The sequence below is a fragment of the Schistocerca gregaria genome, chromosome 3 (genome assembly GCF_023897955.1).
Source record: "Schistocerca gregaria isolate iqSchGreg1 chromosome 3, iqSchGreg1.2, whole genome shotgun sequence".
Classification (NCBI taxonomy): Eukaryota; Metazoa; Arthropoda; class Insecta; order Orthoptera; family Acrididae; genus Schistocerca; species Schistocerca gregaria.
Window position 1 is genome coordinate 448,978,150 of NC_064922.1, and position 14,485 is coordinate 448,992,634.

General features: G+C 44.9%; 1 protein-coding gene across 1 annotated transcript in view; it reads left to right on the top strand.

Annotated features, from left to right (window-relative positions):
* Positions 1 to 14,485, top strand: part of LOC126354248 (metabotropic glutamate receptor 4-like) — a 769,434-nt gene that overhangs the window by 677,186 nt on the left and 77,763 nt on the right. The window contains exons 9-10 of the mRNA XM_050003756.1: positions 9,999 to 10,251; positions 13,311 to 13,546. Of these exons, the coding sequence (XP_049859713.1) occupies positions 9,999 to 10,251; positions 13,311 to 13,546 (489 nt within the window). The remainder of the gene's footprint in view (positions 1 to 9,998; positions 10,252 to 13,310; positions 13,547 to 14,485) is intronic.

Here is a 14,485-nt window from a genome sequence, read left to right on the forward strand (position 1 = left end):
CTTGTATTTCCGTCGTTGTTTCTTCGATAAGGATGTAGCCTTCGCCCATACCGTCTATAGATCGTACACCTTTTTCAATCCGAGCACTTCGTTCATTGATTGGCGACTCCATAGACTGCTGTGTGTACAACGCCCATATGATAAATAAAATTCGTAGGAAGGTCAGCATTGGCCGTAATTTTGATGTATTATTAACAGCAAAATTGATTTTCGAACAATAATGATCATCTTCAGTGCTGGAAGTTAAACATTTCACATAGCGATCAGTGAATAAGAAAGAAAAGACCAAAAATACACCTGAGTATAAACCAACTGTTGGCAAGAACATACCTTTAGCGTATAAATGAAAACTCGTAGGCACTGGAGTCTAGTTATCATCAGTAATAACTGAAGTCGCTGTTTGCATTCACCTATACAGCAGACCTCGAGTGTGACAGGGGCTTGGAACGCCCTCTATGTGACATGTGTCACGTGACGACTTAACATTACTCTTTTGGCAAGAAATTGCCACAAAATACCAAATGTGCACTTGCAAATCATTAATTGAATATTTCAAATTTAAAATTGTGCAGTAAAAACGCATAGCAAAAAGGAAGGGGAAAAATGTACATCTTGTCATCATACACTGGCGTATTATTTTCAAAACAACTTAAAAAAACATGCAAGAATAAAAATCAGCACGTAAATTATAAGGTGTCACATTACAGGACTAATAAAAAAAAAAGCAAATAACATGACATCAAATTTGTTATAGCTCAGTAACAGCCATCTGACGTGGGAAGTCAGAGGTGCATAGTTCTTAATTTACGTAGAATATTACTTTGAAACCAAGAAGTCAAATACATAAATAGTGGTGATAGTACAATATATGACACGATTTAACAGATCAAAATGTCATGAAACACAATATTCTTTATAAAAAAACATTCTCTATAATTTTTTTAGATTTCAAACTAACAATTTTATCGTTTTTAACCACATGATGATACACACATCTCATTCGTCCCGTTATGACATGTTAACACATTATAGCTCCGTTCAGTGTCTTCCCGTCTTATTGTGTCCTCTTGATTCTAGTAAATATTGTACATTACCCTTCTTTCCCTATGTATTACCACTGTCCCTCGGAATTTCGGGCATCTTCCTCCAGTTTACATTGTCGAACGCTTTTTCCGGGTCGACAAATCCTATGATCATGTCTTGGCTTTTCTTCAGTCTTGCTCCCACTATGAATCGCAACTTCAAAACTGCCTCTCTGGTGCCTTTACCTTTCGTAAGACTAACTGATCGTCATCTAAGAGCTCCTCAGTTTTCTTTTCCATTCTTCTGTACATTATACTTGTCAGCAAGTTGTATGCATGAGCTGCTAAGCTGACTGTGCAATAATTCTAGCAGTTGTCGACTCTTGCTATCTTAGTAACTTTGTGGAAGATGTTTTTCCGACAGCCTGATGGTATGTCACTAGTTTCATACATTCTACACACCAACGTGAATAGCCATTTGGTTGCCACTTCTCCAATGGCTTTTGCGAGTTGCATGTACAAGAACAGAATATAGTTGTTGAAGATTCTTCATAGAATTAACAATATGTGTACATTTCAGACCACTGATGATGCTAGAAAAACGATTTGGTCTGAATTTAAAAATCCATAGCAGAGTGAATCATACTGATAAAATAAATAACTGAATGAATGATTTTTCTTTTTCACGGCACCTACAATCTTCCACCATATTAACCCGTTTAATGTTATGTAGAGTTCCCAACTTGTAATGTAGTTCGTGACGTCTGTAATAAAGTTATATTTGTGTGTGTGTGTGTGTGTGTGTGAGCGCTTGCGGCTACAGAAGCACAGGAACCAGAGACATTGATCGGCAGCAAAGAAGTATAACGTGTGTGAATTATATCTTTAGCTCCACTTTGTACTTCTCTGCCGCCAATCAGCGTCTCTGGCGCCTGTGTATCTGTGGTCGCAGCAGCAGTGGTGCCGTCGGCGAGTTCAAAAGGAAGGAGCTAGTGCTGGTGCTTCATCCAAACCTTCGCCCTTCCTATTAATTCCGTCCGTCTGGTCGCCTCCTTACTCTCTCATGGCCCTTCCTACGTTACCATCCACAACACCGATTCCTACACCTTCTAGCCCTCAGCTGGTGTGCCCTAGTGTTCCATCCTGCCCCCTCTTCTCTGCCTTCTCTATACGACAGACATGCCAACAAAAATCTTCAAATGTGTGCGAAATATTATGGGACTTAACTGCTAAGGTCATCATTCCGTAAGCTTACACACTACTTAACCTAAATTACCTTAAGAACAAACACACACACCCATGCCTGAGGGAGGACTCGAACCTCCGCCAGGACCGGCCGCACAGTCCATGACTGCAGATCCTTAGACTGCACAGCTAATCCCGCACGGCCCATTCGAGAGGAACTACTGTTGCTGTGGCTAGGGCATATGGATCGACAGAAGACATTGAAATGATGTGCACTATTCTCAAATTACAACACTCTTTGCAACCACATTTTCAAAAACTAACTGCAACAAACACTGAAAAATATTTTGGGCCATATGTGTGGATGCATACTAAAAGTTTCCATACATATTTGGAGTGACCTCAGAAACTAATGTGTTTGTGAAATCTATTGAAACTTAACTGCTAAGGTCATCAGTCCCTAAGCTTACATACTACTTAAACTAAATTATCCTAAGGACAAACGCCGGCCGCGGTGGTCTCGCGGTTTTAGGCGCGCAGTCCGTAACCGTGCGACTGCTACGGTCGCAGGTTCGAATCCTGCCTCGGGCATGGATGTGTGTGATGTCCTTAGGTTAGTTAGGTTTAAGTAGTTCTAAGTTCTAGGGGACTAATGACCACAGCATTTGAGTCCCATAGTGCTCAGAGCCATTTGAACCTAAGGACAAACACACACACCCATGTCCGAGGGAGGACTCGAACCTCCGCCGGGACCAGCCACACAGGCCATGAGACATGCCATCACCCCAAACCGCTATCCACCTCCTCCAATATGCCGATGACACCGCCTTCCTTGCCCTCTCCCCCACCCTTCAATGCTCCCAACGCCTTCTCCAGTCCAATCTTGACCAGTTTACTGCTTGGTGCAACCTTTTGGCTCCTCAGGGTCAATCCTTCCAAAATCCAGGCAGTCATAATAGGCAACACCGCCCCTTCCTTCCGTCTCCTGGATTTCTATCTTACCATCTATGGCCGCTCCATTAAACTCACCCCCACCCTCAAGTACCTTGGTGTCACCCTCGAGTGCCGCCTTTCCTGGACACCCCCCCCCCCCCCCCAATCTCTGGACAGTCCAAGCCAAGGCATGAATCCGTCTCCATCTCCTCAAACTACTCTCCGGCCGACCTTGGGGTCTGAACCCCTCCACAATCCTCCACACATAAGTCCCTCATCTGCCCCATCCTTTGTTATGCTCACCCTGTCTGGATTTCCGCCCCTCCTACCTACTATAAGTTCCTTCAAATCCTTGAACGCCATACGCTCTGCCTCACCTATTGCATCCATCTCCCATCCACCAAGCAGATCCTTTGCGACCTAATTCCTTTCCCTCACCTTCTCCTTTTCCTCGAATGGATATGGATCCTTTACACCTCCTGCAAGCTTGATCCTCCCCACCTGCTTGTCTCTCCCATCCTCTCCCATCCCAATCCATTGCCACACCTGTACTCCTGCACCTCATGTGGTCTCCATCTTCACATTCACACCCTTGCCCAAGGTGGCTTCTGCCAACTCCCCCTCCCTGATGATGTCCTCGTTCCTTCGTTATACCCCTCCTATCAGGTCTAATCCTCCCTTTCTTTTCCTTCCCCCTTCCTCCAGAACTCCTCTCTCCTTCCCACCTTCCTTTCTGCCACCTCCCTCCTCTCTCCCAGCTCTCCCCCTCCCCCCCCCCCCGCCGGGCTTCGACACCCGACACTGCCCTCTCCCTTCCCCTCTCCCTTCCTCTCACCCTTCCTTCCTCCCATTGGCTTCTTCCCCCCCTCCTTCGCCCCCTGCCCGTCTCCTGCACCCAGTGGCAGCCCTCCCCTCGTCTCCCCAGTGTGTTCAGTGCGCCAAAGATCATCACCAATGTGCTATAGTGTTCCCTTCGCCAGTGCGTCAGTGTTCTTCTTCAGTGTGTTCCGTCGTTCGCGTGTGAAACTGTTTGTCTACGTCTGTGTTTACTGCTGAACTTATTTGTATAACCAGTGCCTTTGGGGAACTCTTTCGTGTCATTTCTTATGTATGTCTCCTGTTTTTACCATTCATGTGTGTGTGTTTTACTGTCTCCATGTTTACTGTCTGTTTTTCTGTGGCCGAAGAGTGGCGTCGATAGGCCGCTGCTCGCCTATCTTTTGTAAGGTATTAAAATAATAACAAAGAAAAAAAAGCTGGTGCTTTAGTCTTTCGGCTCGCTCTGAACGTGGTTGAACAATTTACAGCCAAAATATTAGAAGAAGGAGCTGAATTTGTGCGGCTGCACACAGGAAATTAAATGGAACATTCACTGAGCAGCGAAAACGTGAATATGCGCAATCAACATGCAATTTCTGAATAAGTCAACCAGTGCCTAGTCTTTCCTTGCATACAGACTGTAGATCCACGTTATTCCTACCTACTTCGTGCATTAACGCTATCCCACTAATCATTTGTATAGCTAAGTACTATGTTTGCTTGCCGTCTTCATGTTGTTGCAACTTTGACGTCCAGTCGTACGTTTTGTGACATCAGGTTCCCAATTAATTACAAAATTTTCGTGTGACGAGCATCACCTATAAGAAACGAATAGTTAGTTATTCATATGAAAACTTTTGTAATATCACTTCAACTTGTTTACCTTCTAATTAAATACGCATACTTTATATATTAACAAAGCTGATTATTCGTATGACTTACAGAAGAAAAGAACCACCCCTTTCATTGTATAGAAGTATTTCACCGTGACAATGCTATTTTACTCAAACTGATACAAACACTTCAGCTTCAATTATCTGTGCTCATGTAGTCACTGCTCCTAAAAACGTGTCAAATACAAAATAACAACACGAAAATAACAATAATGATGATTTTATGTCACCTAATGTACCAAATGCTGTTGAGCAATTAGTGGAAAAGCACTATCAGCAGAATACCTGCTTCCATAGGTCACTACGTGCCGAAACTGTGGTGCAGCAAGACAAACATAGAACAAAAATTAGCGCCGGATAAACTTTTGTAGCCTCGCCATTGTACAGGCTACGAAAAAACTGATGTCCCACGCTTCGATGTAATCGACAAAGTAAACGCGGATTAATTGACTTCAATGAAACGCGCTGAAAGCGTTCGCTCTACCAATTCCTCTTGCTACCTGGTTGTTTTTTGCGTATGTGACGACTATTATTAGTGTGCTTGTGACAATAATTGAGACGCAAATTAAAATGCGGCACTCTTTTCCGTTTACTCGTATTAGATGCAGACTGAAAGGGTAATGTCAGAAATCCTTTATTGTATTTGGGAGCCTTCTGAGTGGTTTGATGGGGGTCTACAACGACTTCCTCTCCCGCGCCAACCTCTTCATCTCAGATTATCACTTAAACTTAATAACTTCAAATATTTGTTGGATAAATATGCCATTCTGCCTTCCCCTACAGATTTTACCCTCCACAGCTCCATCTAGTACCACGGAAGTTATTCCCTGATGTCTTGGCACCTGTCTTATTGTCCTGTACCTTTATCTGGTTTATTTCTTTGACATATTACTTTCCACCATAATTTTGGAGAGAACCTCCTCATTTCCAATGTTATCAGTTCACTTATTTTTCACATTTTCCCTTAACTCCATATCTCAAGCATTTCGATCCGTCTCATGTCCGTTTGTCCCACAGTCTACGATACGCTTCCGTATAATGCTATGTTCATAAGGCACAAATTCAGAAATACCTTCCTGTAACTAAAATCTAGTTTTGAAATGAATAGACTTCTTTTGGGGAGGAACACCTTCTCTGCATGTGCTAGGCTGCTCCTGACCACCTACTTCCTTCGTCCTTTATAAATTATTTTACTTCTAAGTTAGCAATCGTTTGTTCTGCGTGGTCCCTAATTTTGATGGTAAGTTAATTACTAATTTCATTTCTCGTAACATCGTCTCCCTCCTTAAAGAAAGGGTCACTTTTTTTAGACCCCATCATTTTCTCCCATTGCGGCTCATGTTAGAAATTCGGCTCAGTGGTGCCTACTCTGTAATGCTGCAAAAGTGTGGCACTCTGTGATATCACCCTCTTTCTGGGGGACGCTTCAAACAGCAAGGTGTTGCAACACGCCAAAAAAAGGCCAGAGCACAGGAGATCATTTGCGGTGTAAGGTGCGTTAATGGTGACACATTGGCACCAAATTTCACCAAAATTCTGCCTAACGCCACTCGGCCTCAGGAGGTGACAAAGGGCGTCGATAATACCACCCCTCCCCTTGAGGCGTTTTTTACACACATTCCACTACTGAAACGACAATCTGCAGATATGTGTGACAGAACGACGTTCTTAACAACCTTTGCCACTGCTCACACCTTCTAGCCTATTCAATCCTTCTCTGAGGACATAGTAGGGCTGCAAGCCCATTGAACATGATCTCACCCTTTTGAATTGTAGTGTGACTGCAATATTTTCTCAGATATACAGGGTGGAACTACTAGGGGGAGTTAAACCCTTTCGACGAAAATTGAAAGTGACCTGATAAAGCAAAGGGTGTATACGCTTTTCCAGCCCTCCTGTATCACACCAACATTCATACGTGGGTGAATAAAATAGCAAAGGATTCCTCTAAGATCCTCCAATTCAACAACACCCTCGGTGCCACGCGTACATCTTCGTTGAGCCCTTTAAAAATGGGTCTATGTAGTGACAACTCATAACCGATTCTAGGCGCCTACGGGCACGCAACCGCTTCCAAATCCTTCAGGTTCTGTATGGGCGAAATAGGTAAGCTGGAAGAACGCAGACATCCTTGCTCTCGCCACAGTTCCATTCAGCGAGTAGATGCATTATCATACACAAAACTCAATTTTTTACATATTTTAAGAATATTTGTAAATGCTTTACGATCTTATTACACTGCCTGACGAAAACGTTAAGGACCCTGAAAATATGATCAGATGTGAATGTAATTTCGTAAATCTACATACTATTGGGGTGCATGTAACTGATTAGAGTTGCAATTCTCGGTGACATATGGGACGGCCACCGTAGTGCATTAGTGTTGTTTATGTTTACTGTTGTAACCAGGCATGCCTGGGTATACACTGATCGCCAGAACATAATGACCATCTACCTTATAGCCGCTATGTACACCTCCATAACGGATAACAGCGGCGACGGGTCGAGGCATGAAAACAATGAGATCGCTGGACGGAGTTGGAACTACATTGGCACATACAAGAAACCTTTTTCCCGTAAATTCCGGGGAGAGGGACGATGAGCTCTGACACCACATTCAATCACATCCTACATGTGTTCGATCGGCTTCAGATCTTGCGAGTTCGGGGACCAGCACATCAACTGGAACTCGCCACTGTGTTCCTCGAATCTCTTCATCACAGTCCTGGCCTTGTGAAATGGAACATTACCTTGTTGAAAAATACCACTACCATTAGGAAACTTGATCCATGAAGGGGTATATGTCGTCTGCAAACAGTGTACAATACTCCTTGACTGTCATGGTGCCTTGCACGAACTCCACTGAAGCCATACATGACCACGTGAATGTTCCCCAGAGCCTAATGGAGCTGCCGCCAGCTTGTTTCTGACGTGTAGTACAGGTATGAAGAAGCTGTTCCCCCCTGGAAGACGCCAGATTCGTGCCCTCCCATCAGAATGCTGAAGGTATCGGGATTCATCAGACCTGCAATGCTCTGTCAATGCGCCAACGTCCAGTGCCGATGGTCATGTGGCCATTTCACTCGTAGTTGCTGGTGTCGTAGTGTTAACATTGGCACTTGGATGGGTCATCGGATGCAGAGGCCCATCGTTTGGAGTGTTCGGTGCATTGTGTGTTCAGACACACTTGTGCTCAGTCAAACATTAAAATCTGATGTTAGTTGCACCACAGTCCACATTTCGCCACTTGTGCTGTTTACCAGTCTGCCGAGCCTGCGACGTCCGACATCTATAATGAGAGGTGGACGCCCAACCTCACGTCGTTTGGACGTGGTTTCACCTCGGTTTCGCCACGTGTTGAAAAAACTCACCACAGCACTCCTCGAACACCCGAAGAGTCATGCAGTTTGCGAAATGCTGGTGTCGAGCCTCCAGGCCATCACAATGTGCCCTCAGTCAAACTCAGTCTTCCACATTCTACACACGGACAGCACGCTCACTGATACTACATGCACCGTGCATGCATGTGACTACCAGTAATTCCTCGCCAAGTGATGCCGCTATCTCCTGGACGAGTTTATGTCGATGGTAGGTCATAATGTTCTGGCTGATTAGTGTATAAGGGGCGTGAACAGCGTCGGATGTCGAGTGATGATTGCGCGGGACACGTCAGATACTACACACTCTTGTGAGACAGTCTTATTAACAGCTTACAGAGTTTTCAAAGGGGCATCGTAGTCTCCATTTCGCTGTCTGGTAGAACAGTGCAGTATCCATATTTGTGAGGCATTGAGGTGTGACAGTGGCCCGATTTTGGAATGCATGGGAACGTGAGGGCAGGCATAGTGATCATCGAACGTTCCATTTCACCACGTCTAACCGCCAGAAGGGATCATCACCATACTCTGCACCAAGCACTACATAACCCTATCAAATCTGCACCTGTCATTCTAGAATAACTAATGCACTCCCTCCAAGATTCTATGACATCTTGCACCATTGATCGGAGACTAGGAGCAACTGCACTGGGTAATTAACGCTGCATCCATAGACTAGGGTTAGCGTTTGGAGTGGTGCTATGACCAGGAAGGATGAACCGCTGATGAAGTGCTTCACATTGCGATCATAGGTATACCGCGGCTCTGTAATGTGCAGGATGACCATCGACAGTGGATGTGACGGCGATCGCGATGAGGTTCCATTCTTCCAGTGTTTTGGAGACGTACAATGATGTTAATTTTGACTTTATGGTGTGGGGAGCCATCGTGTATGCCCTCAGGTCACGGCTGGTAGTGATTAAGGAAACTCTGATCACTGATGGCACAACGGGTATCTCACAGCTAACCTTTTTCCTCATATGTTACTTCTCATGCGACAGTTCTGTGGTTCCATTCTTCACCAGAACTCCCTATCAGCACCGAGCGGTACTAGGCTCTTCAGTCCAGAACCGCCCAACAGCTACGGTCGCAGGTTTGAATCTTGCCAATGGCATGGATGTGTGTAATGTTCTTAGGTTAGTTAGGTTTAAGTAGTTCTAAGTTCTAGGGGACGGATGACCTCAGCTGTTAAGTCCCATAGTGCTCAGAGCCATTTTTCCAACTTCCTATCAAAAATACCACGAGATCTGCTCTTGATAAAGCATGTGTTGGATCAGTTTGGACGTCAACTCTGCCTCAGCGCCAGTATACAGGATATGAAGGAGCAGTTACAACATTGGTGAGCCAACTTGCCTCGGGAATGAATAAAACGACTTTATGACGCTGTTCCCAACCGAATCAGGCCAGAGAGAGTGCAATTTCATATACCCTTTCAACCTGTGAAATTTCATTTCATACTCTCTTCCCCTTCTAGGTGTTTCACATTTTTTTGTCAACTAGTTGATATTGCTCACCACTGTGTGCTTTTTAAATGTTTTGCCTGTAAATTGGGAAGCCCGTGCAGCTGACATTCTCCACCCCCTCCTCCTCCCTGACCTTCTAAAGCGAGGGGGTGAAACAACAATAAAGAGGAAAACAATGAGCCCTTGCAGGTAGTCAGGAGGAAATGTTACTTACGAAACACCAACTAACATAGTTCTCTCAAGACAGACCACGCCGCCAACGGAGAGCAGCCCCCCCTCCAGTGACAGGTGTATGTGTGTATACAGATCCGGCACCCGACGGACGAGACGCAGTGCCTGATGTGCCCGCTGGGCACGACCCCGGACACGGCGCGCGCGCGCTGCCGCGACATCCCCGAGGTGTTCCTGCGCGCCAGCAGCGGCTGGGCCATCGGCGCCATGTCGCTGTCCGCCACCGGCGTCCTCGTCACGCTCTTCGTCGCCGGCGTCTTCGCGCGCCACAACGACACGCCCGTCGTGCGCGCCTCGGGCCGCGAGCTCAGCTACGTCCTGCTCACAGGTGCCTGCCGGCGCTGGCTCTCATTATACCAGCTACCTGCGGCACACAGGGTGTCAGGTGCATCGGCAGCTGTTTTTGATTTCATGCCATTTAGTCGAAAACTGTTATTTTGAGACAATGGCTATGATGATTCTTTCAAAAAAGAAGCCAGGAACCAGCCACTATTGACAAAGCTATTAATTTGCACAAATAGCGCCGTAACTGGTTTCGAATCGACAGGTTCATCTTCAAGCGGCTCTCCACGTCAAGATGCACATTTGTTGAAGTTTACATAAGTTTTTGCAACTTTACTTCCCACTGTGCCCGACACTAAAAAACGATGTTACAAACTGAGGCGTAGCGCCTTCGCATCGCTCCTGTCACTTGTTAGGACGATATCGTTATAGGCATGAGTCATCGACAGATGTGACCAGCTGACATGGACCTGAGTTACAGAGTTGCACATAATTGTACTAGTATGCGGCAGAGGTCAGCAGTTGACGGACATTGCTAGCAGTCGTAGTCAAAACAATGTTGCAAAGTTATGTTTGATTAATATTTAATGTATTTGCAAAATTATAATTGTTTTATATGTGTAGTAATTAGCAGTGTGAGTGTTGTATGAGTGAAGAAGAACAGAAGTAAATGAAAATTGTTTTGTTTATTCACGAAGTACCAGTTAAACTATACAAGGGATTTACTGTAATTAAATGTGCAGTCACTTTATGGTACTAATAAATCGTGAGTAGAACACAAATTAATCGGTAATTTCAGAAGGAGTCATTTTATATTTGATACTTTTCTAAATTTATTTATTTAGCAATTGCCATAGAAAGAAATGTTTTACTATGATTGGTCATTGAAGTAAAGCGCGGGTTAGCGCGGGATAATACTGCAACCTGATTGCTGTTTGCGATATCAGCCAATCAGAAAAATGCAGGCTCGCGCCAATCTATGCTGGGAACAAAGCCTTTGGTGTGATCTAGGGGAGTCAGGGCTGAGGGTTCGAACTAGTAACATCTCATTGAAAGCAGCTCCGACGAAAGTACTGTAAAATCGAGGAAAAATGCTAATTACGAGTTCGCAAAGTAGTGTATTTAAGTGAACGGTATAGTGGAAGTCGTGTGGAATTTCGGACGGAATATCAAAATTATTGCTTTTGACTGTTAGTTAAAACCGCGTGGCGTGTTGTGCGATCTAAGACTGGAACAGGTATTACGTGTAGAGCAGAGTGCACAACATTTGAGCGATCATTTTCATAACTAAACGATTCGGTGAATTCTACTAACTTCGGTAACGGGTGTAAATACCATAAACTGGCTACGTGTGTGATTGTGGTGTGCGTGGGAACTTTACATTGTGTTGCCACTTAGTACGGACTTCGCAGTATTAACTGTGATCTTTATCGTAAAAATACACGTGAAAATTTACATTTCCAAGTTAAGACTTTTATTTCAGTAGCTACCCACATCCCGTTTACCGGACAATTCTATGTATGTTGCGACCTGCAGAAGACAGTAGTTGCCTAGTATTTTCTATTACAGCTTTTAGCTAGACAAATGAACATTGCTGGACACTGGCAGTGCGGTAAGAAAGTAACGTCCAGCGCCACAAAAGGACCTATTTAATGGTAACCACAGGAAATTTATTAGCAGTTTAGAATACGAACAACCATCAGTTGTATAAGGGAATTATGACAGTAAAAATTTGTGCCAGACTGGGATTCGAGCCTTCTCGCTTTACGCGAACGGTCACCTTAACCGCTGTGGCCACAGGTGCACGACTCACGGCCAAACCCGAATTTCCATCTATTGCACCGAGCGAGGTGGCGCAGTGGTTAGTGCACTGGACTCTCATTCGGGAGGACGAAGGTTCAAACCCGCGTCCAGACGTCCTGATTTATGTGTCCCCTGATTTCCCTAAATCGCTTAAGGTAAATGCGGGGATGGTTCCTTGTGGAAAGGACACGGCTGTTTTTGTTCTTTGTCTTCGGTTGGACGCCGTTGTGACGGTAAGAGTTTGTTAAGTAGAAGTGTGTTGTGGCTTTTAAGGACACAGTTCGAACATTATTTATCAGGGGATGCAATACTTGGTAGTGGTAATTGTACTGTCCACACATTCCAGTTAACCTGAAAAGAAACAGGTGAAGAATTGTGCAGCGTTTAATTGCACAAATCAATTCGATAAAAGACTCAATATTATTTTTCAAAGGTTCGTCGATGTTTTTAGATGTTTCGTATGCTAATGCACTTATATAATGAATGTTTCTACACCGTGTTAATATAATAAACGTGCCTTTAATTGCAGGTTTCCTGTTTCGAATCCACAGCTTTTAGAAAAATGGTTAAAGGCTGCGAGAAGGCGAGATTTCGGACTGACAGAAAACCACTTCGATTCGGAACATTTCGGGAGTGGTTGTCTTCTTCTGAACTGTACAAATTGCAGAATGCTGAAACGTGGTGCAATTCCATCCGTCTTTCCTGTTCAAAGCCATATACATCAGAAAATAAAATTTAAACTTATAAATCATGGGGCCTATCTTATTTTAGTTATAGAACTTTAAAGCCATTAGCCATTGAAGTGTAAGCAGGAGGAGAGTACGTTAACCACCACAATGGCCGCTCTTCAGTTTCTTCGCTATTCACCACAGAACACTTACGGTATCATGGGACCTTGTGTGTGTGTGTGTGTGTGTGTGTGTGTGTGTGTGTGTGTGTGTGTGTCAAAGAAGTGCACAAATATTCTAAGGTATTTCGCGGATACAAGCTTACGATATTTCAAGAAGTTTAACGCGGGATTTTACTTTACGCAACGCGGTTATAAGCAAATCAAACAAGTACCGCTTACATTTTAAAGTATTTCGTGGACATAAGCCAAATACATTCGAACAAAACGACTTGAGATTTTCGATGCAAGTAAAACATAGCCACAGGAACCCAGGGATGCAGTTTTGTTTTCACTGTGTTCGAGCGTTGTGAAAGATAGTTATTTCACAGAAACCTCGCCGTTTTTCTTGTAATTTTTGTTAAAACGTCCGCCGCAGTGCTTACTGAGCTGTGTGTTTGTGGCGCCGCCCGCAGGCATCCTGCTGTGCTACAGCGTGACGTTCGCTCTGGTGCTGCGGCCGACGGACGTGGTGTGCGGCGTGCAGCGCTTCGGCGCGGGCTTCTGCTTCACCGTGGTGTACGCGGCGCTGCTCACCAAAACCAACCGCATCGCGCGCATCTTCCACGCGGGCAAGCGCTCGGCGCGCAGGCCCTCTTTCATCTCTCCGCGCTCGCAGCTCTGCATCTGCAGCGCCCTCGTCGGCGTGCAGGTACGTCTCTGCCGACTTCCTGCCCATCTACTAATTCTCACAGAGCGGGAAACTGCAGGGTGCCGCGTATTGCTTCTGCAAGTTCCAAACTATAACGGAAAAAATAACAAAAAAAGTTCAAATGTGTATGAAATCTTATGGGACTTAACTGCTAAGGTCATCAGTCCCTAAGCCTACACACTACTTGACCTAAATTATCCTAAGGACAAACACACACACCCATGCCCGAGGGAGGACTCGAACCTCCGCCCGGACCAGCCGCACAGTCCATGACTTCAGCGCCGTAGTCCGCTCGGCTAATCCCGCGCGGCAATAACAAAAACATTGTTAATGCCAGACGTAATTTAGTATGGTTATGACACACAAGTACATAAATAGACAATTACTAAAGTATCATTTAACCCTTTAACTGCTCTGGACGTGTTAACGCGTTCGCATTTGTACTTGTCCCTCTGTGCTCTGAACGTGTTTACGCGCGCCACCACACCTTCTACCTGCTGCTCTGAATGCAAGCGGGCTGGGTGAGTGCCACCGGCAATCCAATACCGTGGTGGAAGGTGGCACCCGTAGTGCAGAGTCACTGGAGGCGTGGCTCACCTGGGTGTGCTCCATTGGATCTACCACACCCCACACGACTTCTATATGCTTCTGATGGAAACTTGGAATTCAGTTGCTAACTTTGTCATGACTGTGGGGTGGTATCAATATGTGATACTACAGTATGAATAACTTATCAGCAGACCTTACTACACTTTGAAAGTACGAGAGACATAAAATAAAGGGACAGACTGATGTAGAAATGAAATAGCTTGTAGGAGGAGTTTTGTACTTTCATGACTTTAGGTTGGAATAACTGGGATGATCTGAGAATAGCTGACATATAAAAATGGCTGAGCCGTATGCGGCTCACGTTCTTGTCGGTCATAACTTGACGTCACG